The sequence below is a fragment of the Hyalella azteca genome, unplaced genomic scaffold (assembly GCF_000764305.2).
Source record: "Hyalella azteca isolate HAZT.00-mixed unplaced genomic scaffold, Hazt_2.0.2 contig7995, whole genome shotgun sequence".
Lineage (NCBI taxonomy): Eukaryota > Metazoa > Arthropoda > Malacostraca > Amphipoda > Hyalellidae > Hyalella > Hyalella azteca.
The window spans coordinates 127071-147735 of record NW_025938101.1 but is presented as its reverse complement, the minus strand read 5'-3'; the positions used below and the strand labels follow the sequence as shown (position 1 = coordinate 147735).

General features: G+C 35.6%; 1 protein-coding gene across 1 annotated transcript; it reads left to right on the top strand.

The window, feature by feature from the left end:
• The first annotated feature begins 5263 nt into the window (after window positions 1-5263).
• LOC108679603 (sodium-dependent phosphate transport protein 2B-like) lies at window positions 5264-13868 on the top strand. The gene is made up of 11 exons (XM_047881446.1): window positions 5264-5402; window positions 5701-5829; window positions 6725-6810; window positions 7115-7220; window positions 7967-8079; window positions 8945-9290; window positions 9955-10107; window positions 11178-11248; window positions 11703-11987; window positions 12314-13671; window positions 13766-13868. The coding sequence occupies exons 1-10, from the start codon at window positions 5264-5266 to the stop codon at window positions 12683-12685; spliced, it is 1800 nt and encodes a 599-aa protein (XP_047737402.1). The 3' UTR covers window positions 12686-13671; window positions 13766-13868.
• Window positions 13869-20665: the final 6797 nt, after the last annotated feature.

Here is a 20665-nt window from a genome sequence, read left to right as displayed (position 1 = left end):
AAATATTTGCATATCCTAAGTAGCGTGCATCCAGGATTTACAGACACCCCCACGAAATCGGAACCTTCTGAGGTGGATCTTCGATTACTAATGAATAATTCCAGTCTCATGGTGAACTCCTGAGTGGGTGGACCGAGTAGATGGCTTGACTGTAATCAGTCGTAATCTTTCTAATCTGCGGCGTCACGAGCAGTTCACATCTTGCGTTCTACTCAGCAATTAATGTAAGTTCTACTAGATGAATAAATTATTCATTTCAATCTACATTTATTCATACAAACCTGTGATCCAATGATGGTTATGTCTGCCTTGTTCAGTGCAATTCAGAAACTCTCAATTGAATGACTCACTCATGTACAAGAATTTATTTGTTATATTTGAACAATATAATGCGAAGAAGACATACAAAGGTTCAAGTCCGTATCAAGTAGAAACCAACGAAATTTATTGGGATGGGAATTAGAAAGAAAATTTGTGTTTTTGAACTTAAATAATTAGATTAAAATAAAATTCAAGAATTAAAAGTATACATAGTCGAAGTTTGATTTTATATTAATGTATCTAATCTATTAGACTCATGGGCTCACTAGACTCATGGGCTCATTAGACTCATACGCTGCATGGGCTGTGAAAAATTATAAATACAAACTGGATAACAGATATAACAAACAGATAACAGTTTAAGGGGAGCATTCCGGTCAAAAATCGAATATATGACTTATCCAGTTTTTAGGCTCAGTTTAAAGGTCCAAGAACTGCGCATTTAAAGAGCTCAAAGTCGCGCTTGTGCGTTCACTTGTTCGTTCGACAGCCATCGAAGCGCAAGTAAAACCTATACCTTCAATGAACACAAATTTCAGTTTTTTTGGCTCTACTGAAAAGTTGAAATTTTCATCTTAAAAATATATCTTCTACTATGATCTTTAAGCTAGCATTGAGAGATATAATATTAGATTTGTAAAAAAATTTCTATCGATTCCCAAGTAACTTTTTTCGATTTCGTTTTAGTTCGGATTATACAGTATATTGAAAAAATGGGTGGGGGGCGAAAACTAATAAATGGAAAAATCCCCCCTACCCAAATACATTGGAATTTTGAAAAAGTGGTCGCGTGACCGCTAGATATGGTTTTTACAAATATGTAAAGACCATACATATAATATACATATACATAATAATAAAGATATGGTCTTTACAAATCGAATGCTATGTCTCTCGATGTTGTAGCACGTTAATCGAAGGAGGAGATATATTTTTACAGTACCCACATTTTTTTGCAGTTTTCTATGAATTTCACGTTTTCTTTAATTTTTCGAGATATTTACACGAACAGAAAAGTCACAGATTTCTATTTTACATATTTGTACCAAGTTTCAAAATGATCCGTCCGGTGTCAAAAAAATTTTTTTTGACCGAAAAGCTCACTTAAATTATTTTTTAGGGGTTACGCCGAGCACTAACATTTGCAAATTAAATGTTCAAACTTGTTTAAATTAGATGAATATAACGTGAAAGGATACAATTCCCTCATAAGCGCCATATCACCAGAAGCGTCAATTAAATAGCTTGAATTAAAGACCTTCACGTACAAAATATAGTTCATAGACTTTTAAGTATATATAAATCTATTTCTATAAATGCAATTTATCGAAGTCGACAGCATACAATTCCGTTTGCAGATGAAAATATTTTGATCTATAAAAAACTTTTTTTTCGGAGCGAATATGTGTTTAATAATTTATAGTGATTGTTATCTTGTCTCGTGTATGTATGAAGGTGCCAAGAAAAAAGCCTATGATGGAATAAAAAAATAAGGAATTCTGACTTAATAATGTAAGTTTTCTAGATTTCATAAAAAATGCGTCCCAGATAGAAATGGCTTATTCATTGATGATTAATGTTACTCTAGGAGTATTTATGAATACAGAATATTTTATAATTCTTTATCAATATCATCATGCAGCTGCTGCGTAACTACCCAGAGAGACTAATTTTACATTAAAAGAATTTTGTACATTTTTTCTCATCTATCATTTCTGTGAATCTATGCATTTCATCAGCCACAATTAAAAGTTTAATCTGATCCATTTCAGTATGTATTAGCGTTAAAACGATAGTCAAGGTTCCGTGAACATAGGAATTTTTCCTGACTTGATTAGAAGTGGTCACTTGTTAATCAGTTTCACGCGTCACTTTTCCATTATCTATGAAGTCTGCAGGAATTGATATCCAGATAAGGGATGCACGCCGTGTTCTGTGAAAGTAACATGGAGAGCACGTGGTGGCAGCGTTGACTCTTTTATCTTATCTGTACAACGTCTCCATCACTAATTAATATTCATTTATAAGAAGATGTTCTTAATTAATCAGCCACAGATGAAGGTTGGCTACAGCCCGCCGCGCAGAGATGGCAGGGCTTTAGTCGAGGGCGGAGGCCGAAGTCCAGGGTGGTGAACAAGAGATCGCTTGTTTAACATTGATTATGTTGAAAAATATTAGTTTTAATTTTCATAATCACCTTAACTAAGATTTTATTTTCTTATTTTGTAACTAATTCAAAGGTGTAGTTCTAGATTTTTTACTAATTTTTTCTTCTTCCACTTACTTGCAGATTAAATTTTTTCAAACTAGTGATCAAAAAATACTTATCTTAAATATTTCACTGCATACTATTCAAAATGTCTCTTGCGATTCAAAACGAAATTTTAACATTTGAGGACACAAATTTTTCGGAAAATGGAAACCTCACAATGCAATTCAGCCCAATTTGCATTAATCCCACAATTAGCTAAAGTCAGCTTAATTATTAGGATTATAAAATCTAGAATTAGCCGAAGTCAGCTTAGTTACTAGTTTATTAAATATAAAACAACATAAGTAAATAATCGACCTTACTTGCATATTTTGTGCGAACCGTATTCGTGTGAACTCGGTTATAATAAACTTGTGACTGAACAAAAAGCTTTGGGCGAGGTTGCCAACAGTTCGTTTGCTGCTATTTCATCCAACCGAAAGCTACTCTATATCTGTTGAAAGTCTATCCCTGCTAGTCTTCGTAGCAAAGATGGGTTCCTATGATCTGAAGGTAAGAGTTCCATTTTATATGTTATTTTTTGGCTGGCTTGATATTAGTCACAGCAAGCCTGTTGTTATCACATTATATAACCTATTTATTTTAGGTACATCAAACCTCTATTCATTGATGTCATACTCGTGTGTCCGATGTTCGTTGGTACTCATGATCAAATGATCTATACTTATCATTATATGAGCAGAACATTATTGCGCAGGTTGATAATTTCATACATTATTATTAAATAGCGGAATACGGGTATCATATCATTCATATGTCCCTTTGATTAAAATTAAGGAACGATAACGTCGACTGTAAATTATGCTCTGGTGAGCCTGGCTTCCATGATAAAGTCTAACGTATAGTAGAGTATAGTAAATGATAATCTATGAGACTATGACAAAGTCTAACGTATGTCAAAGTTAGCTAAATGATAAATTAGTAAAGTCTGATAAAGTTACATTGACTTGCTGAACTGAAAAGCTAAATTTGTTTAATTATTCTGTATCTAATTGCTGTGAGTTTAAATTTTTTCAACTCATTGAAATTCATTCAACTCATTGTTGAAAGAATTTGAAATTCAGTTGAAATTCTTTTAATGAATTAATAGAATGTCCAGTTTCAAGTTTTTCTTTTCATTTGCTAGATTGCGGGATTTTGAGCCGCAGTACAGAGAAGCGATCGTTAATTTATCTGAATATATTTATTTCTTCTATGCATATATGACACTTTTATTGTAGTTAATAATAATGATTTCAAATGATACGAATAAATAATGAACTGACGTAACAAGATACCTTTAGAACTTTTCTAAAAATGAGATAATTTTTTAATTTTTTCGAAATATCCTCGATTTGTCTTTTTTCTCACGTTTACAATAATTTTAAATAATTTGTTCAGTTTTTATTGTTTGCTCCGTGATTGCTGTTGAAATATTTGTAATTTCTATTCATTTATTATCAGTATCCGTGACAGTATTGTTACTATTTCTTCTGATATTAGGATATTAGTCTAAATAGTCTGGGTTGATTTATTACTGCATTCTAAGATTACCGCCATCCCGAGTTAAATTAATATTTTAAAACTTAAGTACGTTAATAGAAGAAAGACTAGTTTAAACCTGGAAAACTTCAGTAAAAGAAAGTTCAGTAATAATGAACACCTTTAATGTAATTCTGTAATTTAAAACCTTTATAATGTAGTTCCAGTTTTTCGGGGTTTCATATTACACCACGACAAATAAAATTTCGTTCCCAAGTCAAAATGCCGACGCAATAAATATCGAGGATACACATTACATAAGTGAAGAAATAAATGAAAAAATTTTCACAAATGAGGATATTTAAATAATATGTTATGTTTTTTATAACCAGTATGCTTTTATAACTAATTGTCTTCAAAACCCTGAAATAATTTGCTTTGGCATGTTAATTTAATCAACCTTCATCGGCTGTTTCAATTGAGATGATTTTATACGATAAAAATGGCGCTGGAGCTCACCTCAATGCCGAAAAAATGTCTCGATTTATATCAAACGTAATTTTTTCAAACTAAACTGGAATCGTGTCATTAACGGAAATAAATATAATTTGCCCAAATACCAAAAAAATTTTACATTTGATACGTTTTGGGGGTTATATCTTTACAACGAATTGCCAGAAATTTTAATGCTAAACTGATATTTACGTGTATTACAGGTTTAAATTCTTTCAGGAACCAATCACTGAAATTTTCATTTCCAGTGTCGCTTAATTCAATTAGACTGATTGCAGTTCTTTTGATATTTATCCCGGTTTTGGATTGATACAGCCTAACAAGACCTAAATTGCTAATCCTCGTTCTGAAATTTTTTCTACAAAATTTAAATATTATAATGGAAACAATATACCTGTATAATATAATAAAAAGTCTTATATTAATATAGCCTAATAAATTCCAGTGAAGTATGTGAAGCATGAAATAAAGGAGTGGAGATAATTTGTAGCTTAATTCATTTCGTTTCGAGGCTACAATTAAGATTACCGTTGAGTTGCACATTTTATTGAATCAATAAATATAGACTAAACAAATTAACGAAGCAAGGAAAAACAACTTATCTACCTTTAATACAAATAACAAAGCTCCCTGCCAATACTCCACACAACACACATAAGATGAAGTAAATTCCCTGGTCTTTTCACCTCCTCAGAAATGACGCGTAACGAGAAGATCGGGCGAGTGTGCTTAAATACCGTCAAAATATGCGCGGTCTTCCTGCTGCTATATTTCTTCATTTGTTCTCTCGACCTGTTATCATCCGCCTTCAAGCTCATTGCCGGCCAGTCAACAAGTACGTTATCATTCCTGTTATCACTCATTATTGCTGGTTTAACCATCAGTAAGATCTAATACTTGTTATTTCCACTATCTCCAGGCGAAGAATTTGTAATTTTCAACCGTTGTTTTTGCCTGCGTAAATATGTACAGGTGGGCAACAATTAAGACCTCATCTTTGCTATAAATTTCATTCCACTATATTTCAATACTCGCATAAATCCTATTTCACGCTCTCAATGAAGCGAAAGTAAGAGAACACTAATAAAAATAAGTTTTTGCCGTCCTTAGTTAATGATATAATTTTCGTTCAGGCGACCTGGTGGGCAACCCGCTTATAAGTAACCCCATCGTGGGGCTGATGGTGGGCATCCTGCTGACGGTGCTGGTGCAGTCCTCGTCTACCTCCACTTCCATCGTCGTGTCCATGGTGGCTGCTGGAAGTGAGTTCACTTTAGTTAGCCTGATATACGCTCTTAACCCTCTACCGCCTGACAGGAGTAACCGGAGCAATATTGTCACAAGCCAGCTTCCCAAAAAAGATACGTTCTTGAGAGCGCAAAATGACTCGCACTGATGGTTGCCGCCACGTACGACAACTTTAAAATGTGCTCTGTTGCGTACAAAGGTCCTCAGGTTGTTACACTCAATAGTTTACGCATAATTTGTGCTGAAAGTTATGTTCCCGGAGATTGACATACAACAACATTTACATATGGATTATTATTACACCTAAACTAAACCTTTACTTTCCATACACAATGCCAGGGTGAACTGACGTTTGAATACTGAGCTCCCTGTTTAAATTGAGAATATATAGCATCATCACGACGTAACTTATTTCATTTGTCAACTTCGTTCGTAAATTTATTGTCAAATTACTTATTGAAATCAGGAAGTAGTTAAATACTGTATATTGCTTCCGCGTTAGTTCTTTGGGTGTCATGACACATGGAAAACAGGAGAAGAAATGGGCTAGAAAGTTGAAAGTAGAGTTTTAATTGAGAAAGTGTAAATTTTAGTCAAAAATAAAAAAAAACATACAGTTTATCTCGTAGATCATATACATGTGTGAAATATGAGCTCAGTAAAGAATGAGGATTCAAATGGGTTTTCCATCAATACAATTAAAATTAAAATATCATTTTAATTTTAAAATTATTATTATTTTAATTATTTTAAAATTATCATTATTTTATTGCGTTTATCTCTTATTAAGTGCAGTTTCATCGCACATCGAAGCCCTTATTTGTTATTATTTATGTCTTGAATTCGCACTCTGTTGTGTTAACAGAACCATTGTTGCTTTCCATTCACATTATCAGTTATTATTCGCAGTTCTGTCGGTCCATTACGCTATACCCATCATCATGGGTGCCAACATAGGCACTTCTGTTACCAACACCCTCGTCTCCCTTACACAAGTGAGTCAATTGTTATCGTATTCAACCATTGAATTTTATTGAATATCCTCATGTCAATATTCTTTATGGAGACATTGGCACATACCTTAGCGTCACTAAAAATACAGTGAATATTAAACAGAATTGAATAAATCTAACATCTGAATTTAAGATGGTTGCTTTGTCGCTATCCGAATTTTGCATTTTCAGTGCATAGAGATATGACTCGCGTCGAGATAAATCAGTGCTCAAGTATAGGTTATTATTAATGCTTATATTTAATCAGCATTAGTCACACAAGTTTACACGTGCATGTTTCTTGTAGGTCGGCGAAAGGGAACAGTTTCGGAAAGCCTTCGCTGGAGCCACGGTACACGACATGTTCAATTGGCTCTCTGTGCTTGTCCTGTTGCCTCTAGAGATAATGTTTGGTGAGTTAAACATGTTAAATTGTTGCTTCATGAAGCCTTGTTAGGTGAGTGTAATTGATACTTCATTAGAATATTTTTAGTGAGAGTGCAGAATGTTACTTCATGAGGTATTGTTTAGTGGGAGTGCAGAATGTTACTTCATGAGATATTGTTTAGTGGGAGTGCAGAATGTTACTTCACGAGGGAATGTTTAGTGGGAGTGCAGTACGTGACTTGATGATGTAATGCTCTGTGAGAGTGCAGTAATTACTTCATTGATCATGAAAGAAATCAGTATTTTTATAACAACGCGAACTAATCGACTGTACGACTTTCTTGAGTCAGAATCCTAGAAGATCAAAAAAATTCAGGAAGCTTTCTTTAGATTCAATTACGTTTATCAAGAATTGTTAATTAACCTCTCTATGTCAACAATTTCATAAAAAAATAATCAAATTTGTCAAATTGACAGACGTAGTTTAAAAATATTTAAAGACATTTTCACATCGTTTGAATTTACGAACAATTATCATCCGAATATATACTAACCAAAATTTCCGACAAGTGGTGAAAATTTTTTTTTCAAATTTGTATAAATTTTTACAACTTTCTTTTAAATTTTTATTTCATGAGAAAAACCTGGTGAAAGATGACTTTTTACGTCGAATAAAATGATGACACAGTAATTTTTAAATTATATCTAAGGGATTACTGACAGATATTAATTTTGTCTGACAATTCAAGAAACTTTGAAACTTCTTCGACAGGATTGCTGGAGAAGTTGACAGGCGCGATCGTAACAGATATCATGGGCACTGACGGAGGCGATATCAAACTCTTGAAAGCGATTACAGAGCCTTTCACCGACCTCATCGTCCAGGTGCGTTATCTTACCATCCTGCTCCCTTCACCGACTTCATCGTCCAGGTGCGTTATCTTACCACCCTGCTCCCTTCACCGACTTCATCGTCCAGGTGCGTTATCTTACCATCCTGCTCCCTTCACCGACTTCATCGTCCAGGTGCCTTTTACCATCCTGCATCCTTCACCGACTTCATCGTCCAGGTGCGTTATCTTACCACCCTGCTCCCTTCACCGACTTCATCGTCCAGGTACGTGATCGGATCATAAAAAACTCTTCATCGGTTAGTTGCAAAAACAATATGAAAACGTAACATGAATTATTAGCGCATTTTCACATTTCTGGTAAAAATGCACTATTGTGCTCGCCATGTCCGTCTGTCTGTCTGTCCGTCCGTCTGTCCGTGACCTCAAGTTTCCGTCGACGAGAAAATGCGCTCTCTGTCATTCACTGCTGTGAGTACTGAGTTATATTTGAATAAATATTACGCTGGGTTCCTTCATTCACATATCAAAATTATTCGGCGTATAGATACAGTGCGCTTCATCAAAGGGCAATATAACTTTACGGACTCATATACCACGTAGTGTAGCGGAACATCGAGGAAGTTGTTATCTCAGTGGCAATCTACGTGTGTACCTACTTCATTCAGATGAACAATACTGCTGATGTAGCTGATCGCTGAAAAGCTGTTATTAAAATTTTGATGAATTTTCTTGGCATTTTTTAGCTCTGAAATTTTTAGTTTAACTCATAGTTGATTTGTATTTTTAGCCGTCTCAGTTTCTAAAATTGTCAATGAAAGAAATGTATGCACTGTTTTAATTATCTTGTTCTATTTTTTCATGATTTAATATCTTGATCGTACCATATTTTTCCTCAGATCGACAGCGGTGTTTTCAACTGCTGGAGCTTGGGTGAATGGCTGGAGAAAAAATCTATTTTGGTGCAATTTTGTGAGTACTACGATAACTACACCACCACTGCGACCACCCTTGAGCCCACCACAACTGTAAATCTGCCATCAACCACATTGGATCCCAACGCTACCGAAATTCACTGTCCCGAGGACCCTAACCACATCGGTATCCCGGGTACTTGTCATTATTTGTTCTACGAAACAAAAATGACGGACCAGCAAGTTGGAACTATCGTACTGGTGATGTCTTTGGTGATGCTGTGTGGTGCCCTAATCATCATTGTCAAGCTCCTCAACTCTATGCTTAAAGGTGAGCATTCACCACTGCTATGAAGGCTTGAGATGTGGAAACGAAGCTTCTGGTGAGCCCTTGTTTTAAATGTAAATTTGATACTTAAAAATTCAAGCCTTCATAGTGGTAGCATGACAGTTTCCATGTTAAAATATGTAATTGTATTATTTAATTTTAATTAAGTTAGCACTTTTTGTTATGGAAAACTAAGGTCACCTTCTTTTTCATCAAAAGAAAAAGGCTTCTTAATTAGAATAGAAGACCTAAGAACGCCGGGACGTTACTGCACCAAATGGTTTTCCAACGGATAGAACTTCTCTCGATATAGTGTCCCAAGGCGCCCACTCAACTGAATCGGCCAATTGTTGGCTCCTTTAGATCACCCATCGATCAAACAGAGTTATAAAATTTCCAGCATTTATAGGAAAATCAGAGATTTTTGTCTGAGGTCTTTAATTGTAAACCCGTTGCTGAAAAAAGTGTTTGTTGTGAATTCGGGTACCTTGAAAATTTTAGTCTATATGTAGACATAAAACTTCCACTAAAAGTAGGTACCTGTTGAGCTTTTTGTTATGAGCTCCTACAGCAAATCCATTGTAATACATATATCGTACACCAAACACAGCTTCACTGACGTCGTTATATTCATTTTTGAATAATAAGAAATATATTAACAAAACAGGAAGCATGGCTATCGTCATCAAGAAGACGCTGAACGCTGACATCCCTTACGTACCGTGGATCACAGGCTACATCGCCATCCTCATCGGAGCTGTCATGACCTTCATCATCCAGTCATCATCCATATTCACGTCCACACTCACTCCACTCATCGGTGAGTGGACCAAGTTCTGCTGAAGTATTATTGAGAATATATTTTTCGTTAGTACTGGTCTAGTACCTATTTGCGTGTGGGTAACAGACGTAACGATCTCATTTCTTGCGTGAGTTTTTCAGCCATGGATGGGCACTGGAAGTGATGTTCTTTCCTGATGGATTGTCGGATGTCAACCACTTGAAAAATACTTTTTGAAAACTAAGCTCGAACCCAACATCCAACTCACACACATAAATGAACACAAGCAAAGTTTTAAAATCTAAAAAGTTTATAAACTTGATACATTTATTATGTTTCTCTTTATTTGACTAGATATAATTTAGGTAACTTGACTCGTGGACTTTCAGCAAATTTCATCGTTATCACTGAGTAATGAGGGCTGAATATTTCCTTCGTGAACGACGCATTTTGTACGCAAACGCACAGCTTTAATGGAAAGCGCACGACTCGCTACATTTTCATACATTTCGTACAACCGTTTTCGTACATTTACTGTATATTTTTTTACATTCAATGTACCTTTTTATTGATTTATCGTTCATTCTATTAACAGTTTCATTCAAGAGGATATTTTTTCTCGGCTCATACTAAATTTACATTCAAATATTAGCATTTCGATCTAATTTCAAATACTTTCATAAACTTGAAGTAATTTTTTGATCAAGTTTATTGGATTGTCTTCAATTTAAGTTACCTACAAGTTTTAGATAAATTTGTGCTACATTTTTCATTAACTTTTTTTAGATTATTCAATACTTCTTTCGGTTTTACGCCGTTTACATTCGTAATCTTTCTAAGGTAAAATATTTTCACAAGTCCTTATATTTTTAACTTATAATTACATATTTATTTAATTTGTCTGGTGCAATGAGTGCGCACCGAGCAGTGAGTGTGTACCGAGCATTGACTGGGTATTGTACACCGGCTTGTACTGAATACATCCGTTGTACTGAACAACGACTGAATGCCTGAAACGTACTGATTATTATATTAATTATTATACTGATTAATATAATTATTATACTGATCAGTATAATGATTATAATACTAAATAATACTGATGGCAGGTATCGGCATCATCACCGTGGAGCGCGCATACCCTCTGTGTCTGGGCTCCAACCTGGGCACCACCACCACCGCCTGAGGTGGATACCATAGCAATACCATCATGATTGAGGTGGATACCATAGCAATACCATCATGATTGAGGTGGATACCATGGCAATACCATCATGATTGAGGTGGATACCATAGTAATACCATAATGATTGAGGTGGATACCATAGCAATACCATCATGATTGAGGTGGATACCATGGCAATACCATTATGATTGAGGTGGATACCATAGCAATACCATCATGATGGAGGTGGATACCATAGCCATACCATCATGATTGAGGTGACCATAGCTATATCATCGTGATGTGGGCTATCACCATAGCCATAACATCATCGCGATGAGTGTAACATGGCTATAGTATCTGACTAATTACCATCAATAAAAACAGAACTACAGTAAAAGCGTATAACTGAAGTTTCACCTGATTTAAAACTATCTTCTGATTTTATTATTCAACTCCTGACTTTAAGCTCAGCCTAACATCATATGAATTCAAACCCAATAACCTAAAATATATTCATGTTTTCCAGATTGCATTAGTTCATTGCTTCTTCAACGTCTTCGGCATCCTGATCTACTACCCGATTCCGTTCATGCGGTTCCCGATCCCGATGTGCAAAATTCTCGGCAACATTACTGCGGATTACCGCTGGTTCGCCATCGTCTACATTGTCTTCATGTTCTTCCTAATGCCCCTGACGGTCTTCGCGCTCTCCCTGGGTAAGAAATTTTGCAAAAAATTTCCAATGATAAGGGTAAAGGAATTATATGCATGTTGGAAATTCAAAATATTTGTCTGGTTGTTCATTCGATAGTAAAAATATTAAAACGTAACCGAGACTATTATCAATGATCATATAACAAGGACCGTGGAAATAGCTCAACAATAGTTAGTTCCAGTTCCATTTAGAAAAATCCAAATTCTTTTAGTGTTGAAAACCTAAATACTAACTGCGGCTTCACATGGAACAACTTACGAACCATATGAAGGTTGCAACAGAACCGTGGTTTGTACGTCAGTTTAAATCATCAACTGAAAAGCAGGCAAACAAACAATTTTCCTCGATTATATATCAATAAGATCAGCAAAATTGAATTCACTGTTCAAAACCAACTAATGTCACCAGGTGGGTCGGTTGTGCTATGGAGCGTCCTGGGTCCCATTCTCATCTTGCTGGTGATTGTCGCGATCATCAACCTCATACAGAACAAGAAACCAAGCATCCTCCCCAAGTTCCTACGAACCTGGGACTTCATGCCTCTTCCTCTGAGGTCCCTAGAACCCTACGACAAAGTCGTCACGGGCTTCCCGTGCTGCAAGACATGTCGAATTGATTACCAGGGGGAGGATGAAAAGGAGTCAAGACATTCTAGCGTGTCGGAAGATGTAAGTCGGGTAGAAGAAGGCCGAAGAAAAAGTTCTTCGAGCTCGGAAGAATCACAAGCTGTCTGATGTGATTTTTGTTTATAATTAAAGTTGAACGATTAACAGTATCATGACGGTGGTTAGATAAGGTAAAACTAATAGCTCTTGATTCTATAAGAGTTATATTATGTTAACGAATTCAGCGAATATTCAACGTTGTATTAAGTTTCTGGCAACATTTTTCCGGTGAAAATGTTTATGAAAGTCAGATATTAGTATAGTATCGAGATGTACATAAATATGTAAAGTGATATTACTTTTATTCAAAAACGCCGATTCAACGGTTAAGCTTTTATACATATTTTTATAATCTTCAATGCTATTCGTACCTATGTTAATGGTAATGAGGGTTTCCATAAGCAAATAAAGGGTTAATAAGATGAATAATTATGAATGTGTGATTAGCTCTCTGATCAAGTGATTTTGAATTACTGTAATTATGCTATTAAACGTAATTATCAATTTCGTTACAAATAACAATAAAAAACTCTTTTTGATCGGCTTTAACGATAAATTAGGAAGATGAATAAGCCAAAGTTACTTATATCAATATTTTAGTAAATCACTGATCATGACGTGCTGAACCAAATTTACTTCCCAAAATTTGAGATCAGATTACAAGAAAAATATATTATTTAGATATTTATGAATTGAAATTTCACAGATTGTCTATAAAATTATCTGAATTTGCTCATTCAGAATTATTCACGTACAAATTCATAGGAAATTCTAACATGGAGAGAAGCCTCAATTTTAAGAGATTTTACCGAAATTTTATTCGAGAAATGATTTTTAATTTGGACGTGCATCGATGATTCTTGTTTAGTAGCGTGAATCACGTAATTTTAATTTTAATGTACAGCTATATGTTATCAATAGATATATCGTGATTTCATAAATTTTGTCATATACATATTTGGTTTCCTTCTCAGCCATAATTAATATGATCAATACTGCAATTAATAAATGACAGCAGCAAAGTGCAAAGTTTCGATGATGCGAAGTGTGTCTAGGTGATGATACGGAGTGCAAAGTTTTGATGATACGAAGTGTGTCTAGGTGATGATACGGAGTGCAAAGTTTCGATGATACCTTAAGTGTGTCCAGGTGATGATAAGGAGTGCAAAGTTTCGATGATACCAAGTGTGTCTAGGTGATGATACGGAGTGCAAAGTTTCGATGATACGAAGTGTGTCTTGGTGATGATAAGGAGTGCAAAGTTTTTGGTCTCCCATAAGGAGTGCAAAGTTGCGATGATACCAAGTGTGTCCAGATGATGATAAGGAGTGCAAAGTTTCGATGATACCAAGTGTGTCCAGGTGATGATAAGGAGTGCAAAGTTTCGATGATACGAAGTGTGTCCAGGTGATGATAAGGAGTGCAAAGTTTCGATGATACCAAGTGTGTCTAGGTGATGATAAGGAGTGTAAAGTTTCGATGATACGAAGTGTATCCATGTGATGATACGGAGTGTAAAGTTTCGATGATACCAAGTGTGTCCAGGTGATGATAAGGAGTGTAAAGTTCCAATGAAACGAAGTGTGATGCCTGAGTGTGGTGGTCTCTGTTCTCACATATATTTCCAGCTATAAGAGGTGAGCGATCTATCTCTTTTATCCCAATCTCGTTAAATATTCTCAAAGTAAAGAAATTTTAAATATCGAAGAATAAAAGAGAAATTTATGACATCTAAACCCATTTTTCTCCAGTTTTTGTGAATATACTACGTGCATTATTTGACCTACGTAGATAAATTTATCCTAATTTACAAAGTATTAATTGAAACTCTGAGAAGAGAAGATATTTCAATAATAATGACATCGACGCAGTATTTTCTGGCTTTGCGACCACGCCACAACGATAGTTCATTTCCCTGACCAGAGCGTTGTTAACGCTCTGGTCAGGGAAATGAACTATCACTTTTTAAGGAAAAATTACCAAATAAAATATTGCACACGCTATCTTCAAAAATTCGCATCATGCCCGGTCAACGACGGTAGAGCCTTAATCGCCTACTACCCTTAACAAAAGAGATTGCAAATTTTAATCCGTCGTGGGAATAGCGTGACAACTGCCGCAACAAATCACCCAAATAAATTACTTTTTTCGACGACTAAATTAAGTATCATTAATTCATGTGGCTTTTGTGGCATGAGAAAATAGGAATTCTGTATCAGAATCCAACAAATTTACTGAACAAAATTGATCACGTTTATTTTGTTGCTAAATTTGTTGGAAGAATTTGTAACAGATAAAGTGCAGAGCAGAACTGAAAAAATTAATAGTTTTTGCCACGTTTTTGGCAATTTATAACAAGGAAAACGTGTGATTATTTTCGTTACTTTCGTTAAAATCAAAGTCCACGTGGCAGAGCACAATGCCACTGAAGGGCGATACCGTAAGGGTCTGACACTCAATGTCTTACTACCATTTATTTCTGAAACTGGTTGACAAAGTATCGCTTACTGAGTCCTTGAAATCCTACAAATAATCCTCATAAATAGTTTGTGCGAGGTTCTTCTTTGAAGGCTTGGTGCTAACTTACAATCAGTTCTTCTCATAACAAGGACACAAAGTCTACGATGTTTGGTCGGCTTTATCAAGCCTACCAGGCCTACCTGAATATTGCGAACAACCTTGTCGTTCAAGGGCAAGATGTCCAAGGTTCAAGGTACCTTAACTAAGCCCTTTTATATCGGGCACAGTTTTCAAGGCTCTACGAATCATCTCTCATTTGTATATTCGTTATGCATGACCACGTCTAAGACTTATATAGGCTTGGGTCTCATTGACTTATATAGGCTTGACTTATATAGGCTTGGGTCTCATTGATATACTCAGATGGATGTTCACATGGTTTTTGCCGAGATCAAAGATCAATCTTCCAACTGCGCACCAATGCAAAACTCTGGTATGTGAAGCATATAAATATCTATGGGCGAACTGACTGATATTAGGCATCGTGGACGAATTAATAATGAATGAAAGATTATATTTTCAACCATGACAAATACATTATTCGTCTTACAATCAAAAATTCTTGAACAAAATTTAGGATCAATATATGTGTCATTGTTAAATAATAAATTGTTTTAAACTTCACATTTTTCGAGGACAAAAATTTTGTTGATTGACCAGCTGGTATATTTTCCCTCAATGATTAATGCAGTTTTCAGTCGTGTATTCAGCACATGGAATATGATTGATATAGTTAATGGTTTGTCATTAGGTCATACTACTTCAGTGCTTCAGAGACGCCCAATTAATTTAGCGATAATTTGGCGATATTTTCTAATATTTTCTAATTTCTAATATTTTTTTAAAATAATAACAAACGAACTTTTATATAACTGTGGGGACCTTGTACCCGAAATTGAGATTTCCAAAAACATTTCCCGTTACATTTTTCAATATAATTTTAGTCGTCTTTCTTGCTAGTCAGACGAATCTGACTTTATTATTTTGTTTGTTTCGAAATATCAGATTATTTCTGGGCGCAAACGATTTAAAAAAACACCTCATTTGAAAAATAATTATTATTGTTAAACCTACCAACAAAACACTCTTTTAAATAAATTTTAAATGCAACGCAGACAAATACAATGTACGATCGTATTCAGATTCAAAAATACATCTTAGAAAACATGTGAGCAGAACGCCCGAACTGCTCTGAAGTAGCAACGCTGGGTGCAATCCTCGCGCCACACCTAAAGGAGATTTCAAGGCCCACGTCAGTGTTGCGCCTTGAACGACTCTCGCTTGGCCTTGAACATTAATAGTGCATTCATGATGCCCGCGTCCTTGACTAAGGTGCAGGCAGGAGTATCTTCATCAGATGAACTGAATTAAAAAAACATGAATGAAAAATCTAAAATGAGAACAAATAACTTGATTCCATGGAGCGAGAACGTCGTACTACAGAGTGCTTCTCAAGGGCGCTTCTTGTGTTCATGTCTGAGTTTAGATGAATTAAATGCTCTAAACTCTCCTTGACGAACTTTTATTTATTGCTACTAATTTCGAGACAATTAAAACAATTTCTTGATAATTAAAATAATTTCGTGACACTTAAAATAATTTCGTGACATTTAAAATTTCGTGACAATTAAACTGCATGATCATAGAACCGCAGTTGCACGAATTGTAAGAAATTCGCTTTCATCAGTTTTGGCACACATTATAATTTGGTCTCGCCATATTTGAAGAAAAAGGGAACGCGTCACTCTTACAATAAGATTGTACGTATTTCTCTAGAATCTCACCGTACTGTCGGGCTAACTTTGTACAATGATGCATTAGTTTAAGATGAGAGTGAGTTGATGTCACTGTATTAAAAATATTCAGTGGTTCAGCTGGCGAGTGGCCGTTTGTATCGCGACGTTGAAATTAACCAATTTGAAAGTGTAAGTGACCGTATTTTATTACATTGTATAGTTTATGTAAATTTTATGCAAATATTTGTTTTTAATTTATAGTTTCAGCCATTTCGTATATTATACCAAGTGATACTTTTTTTAACAACCACATATTTTTGTAGATACATTAAATTGATTACCCAGATAGATTACCTGACTGAAAAATTACTTGTAAATCTCCAGTTGGATAAATTGTTTGATTTGAAACCCAGTCTTTCAAATGTAATCGAATTTCAGTTTCTTTTAACCTTGACAGCCCAATTAAATCGTTCCCGTTTGACTTCTTAGCCTTGTTGCGCCTCGCTTGACTTCAAGTTAGCCCACTACCTCTTAAAATTATATACAAAAATTATGCCTTCACAGCCGTGTGCTCTCAACATTGACAAGGAAAGTACACAAGCTTCAGCAGATATTAATTTTGTTACAATTTGCCGCAACGCATATTTTTCCTGCTTAAGATAAGAGTCCTAAATGACATTGAGGTCATTTATCTTGAGATAAGTGAACAGACAGGCTATATTTCAATTAAGTATGAAGATAAATTAATAGCAATTAGTTTCATTTGTTCGCTTTACGCAAATGAAACATTAGGACTTTACTCTTATCATCACTTGAAACATCAGCGAGCACTTATATAACGTGCCTGCTCCAGTATGCAGAAACTAACAGTTTTCTGTCCAAAATATAATCAAATATAAGAGGAGATTCTTCCTCAAGTAAAATTATCCAGAAATAAAAAATAACTTAAAAGTATCTACATATGACTTGATCGTCTAAATTCTAAAACATCCCTTAAGAACCGTACAAAATTATAGATGTAACTCAAAAATATCCAAACATTGATCAAATGCTGTGCACCTGCTGCCCTACTTCAGATATATATATGAGTAAAAGTGAGTAGCATTTGAGCCTCGGCACCTGAATTATTAATCACTAAAACAATATAAACAAATGAAACAACTTGGGTGTATAGATTTTATTTGCAGGCGATATGTTCAGTATACTGACTTTAAAACAACGCGATGCTTTAATTTCATGCCCGATATAGAATAATATCATCACAAATGATGCCATTATAACCTCCGAAACTCCGAAAAGCCTACATGACTTTGTTAAAACCCATTCTATTCTTTATTTTTTTTTAATTCTTAGAAGTCTTCGAGAACTTCGATTTGTAGTCTGAGTTCAATAAAATACGGGACTTTTACCCTTGCTCTTCAATATTTACTAAAAATAAAGAGAAAACTTTCATCAAAAGCAAGATTGTTCAATTGTCTCATGGAGAAACTTCCGGGGAAACATACGAAGTCTAATTTTTCCACGAACAAATCTTCAGCGTCAAAAATTTTGCTCAGCTTTAATGTATTTTCCCGGAATAAACGTTAAAAATACATTGAAGCGCACGGTAACTGTTTGCATATAAATACTGCGCTAAGCTGTAATTCTAGCCGACAAGTCCCTCTGTGTCCCTATATATTCCCGAAGACGCAAGGGGAAGATCCCGGTTTGGCGCAAGAGTTTTTTGTTTTTACAGCAAAAGCGAGTTTTCTTCGGCTTCGGCTAACGACCGGGAAATTTTGTCATCCCCGGTGAGCAAGAAATTTTGAACGGTACAGTGGCTGTAAATGCGCTGCAATGAATAATTGTGGGATATTTTACCTTTTAGGTAGGAATAGCATTATGTATTATATGGGGTCATTGAAGGGTTCTTTCTGTATCGGTTGGGGTCATTGAAGGGTTAAATCGAGATGCAAGTAAGAAAAGAATGAAGATTAAAGACATGGATTTATAGTCTTGCTTGGACAATGAACAAATTATAAAATTTGGAGGTTTCGGCCTCGATAAACCACCAGAATATCATCGATGTCATGAATTGGCACACAAATGTCACTTGAGAAAGCCCTTTTTTCAAATATTGTTTGAATATCGAGAACAGCCGTTTTCATTATCCTTCGCAATTGTGAACAGTCCTGTTCTCATTCCGTTATCATGAAATGGAACAGTATTGTTTCCAGCCGTATTTTTTCCTAATTATCGAATGAATTATCTGTTAGTTAAAATCCTACAGCACAGGTAGATGACTTTCTATTTATTGTATACCGATTACCTAAACCTTGTCATCTACAAATAAATCAGCCTCTTGTTTTTATAGTAGTCTATAGTTTTTGGTGCCAGTTATTTGTAGAATATAACACGATTATAAAATGCCTAATGATAATGCCATGAATAAGGTCGCAATCATTAATAACTCATCTCCTCCAATTAAGTGAAAACCTTGTGAAACTTATCACAGCGCTTCCGACTGATATGCATATATAATGCATATAAGCAATAATTAGGATAATTCTGTGCAGTGGCAACTCTGTGCAGTGACAACTCTGTGCAGTGACAACTCTGTGCAGTGACAACTCTGTGCAGTGNGCGTTAGTTGTCAGCGTCAAATCCAGCGTTAGTTGTCAGCGTCAAATCCAGCGTTAGTTGTCAGCGTCAAATCCAGCGTTAGTTGTCAGCGTCAAATCCAGCGTTAGTTGTCAGCGTCAAATCCAGCGTTAGTTGTCAGCGTCAAATCCAGCGTTAGTTGTCAGCGTCAAATCCAGCGTTAGTTGTCAGCGTCAAATCCAGCGTTAGTTGTCAGCGTCAAATCCAGCGTTAGTTGTCAGCGTCAAATCCAGCGTTAGTTGTCAGCGTCAAATCCAGCGTTAGTTGTCAGCGTCAAATCCAGCGTTAGTTGTCAGCGTCAAATCCAGCGTTAGTTGTCAGCGTCAAATCCAGCGTTAGTTGTCAGCGTCAAATCCAGCGTTAGTTGTCAGCGTCAAATCCAGCGTTAGTTGTCAGCGTCAAATCCAGCGTTAGTTGTCAGCGTCAAATCCAGCGTTAGTTGTCAGCGTCAAATCCAGCGTTAGTTGTCAGCGTCAAATCCAGCGTTAGTTGTCAGCGTCAAATCCAGCGTTAGTTGTCAGCGTCAAATCCAGAGTTAGTTGTCAGCATCTGCTGCCGTAAATAAAGAAGCTACTGCTCCGGAGCAGGTGCAATTTGTTCCAAATGATATGCCCGTCCAATGTTTACTAATTATGAATTGAATAAATTTTCATGAAATTAATTTTATTTTCACCATGAGGGATGAATGTGGATATTTTTTGGAAATAACATAAAGAGGCATGGAAAAATATCGAATTTTACCGCCATTCCATTAGAATTTTTTTATCTTAAAATTCTAATTCTACGTTCTTCTTTCATCGCTTCTAAACATTCGGAAATTGAACCATCTAAACTATATACGAATATTTGATTGATGTTACCACAGACATTTTAACCCAATTTTTTCAGATTTTCGGCAGCGCTGTACTCACCGCTGTCTGGCCGGAGATGCCGCACCTTGTCTCGCTGTCAAGGTCACTGCATGCGAAAAAACTGGTTCTTTTTCCTATTTATTGTACCTATTTCATTCTCTATCTATGGCAAGTTCCCTTACTATTCTATAGAATCAAGTTCAAATAAAAACCTTTCCTACTGCCGGTATTTGGTGCAATAACAGACCTCTAGGGTAACAGCCAGTAATTATTGTGAGGTGTGCACAGACACAGCCGATGGT

Excerpts from the sequence above, each read along its gene's own strand:
- LOC108679603 (XM_047881446.1), top strand. The coding sequence starts at position 5,264 with ATGACGCGTAACGAGAAGATCGGGCGAGTGTGCTTAAATACCGTCAAA. Across the intron at positions 5,830-6,724 it reads GTCCATGGTGGCTGCTGGAA|TTCTGTCGGTCCATTACGCT; the intron begins GTGAGTTCACTT and ends TATTATTCGCAG. Across the intron at positions 10,108-11,177 it reads CACACTCACTCCACTCATCG|GTATCGGCATCATCACCGTG; the intron begins GTGAGTGGACCA and ends TACTGATGGCAG.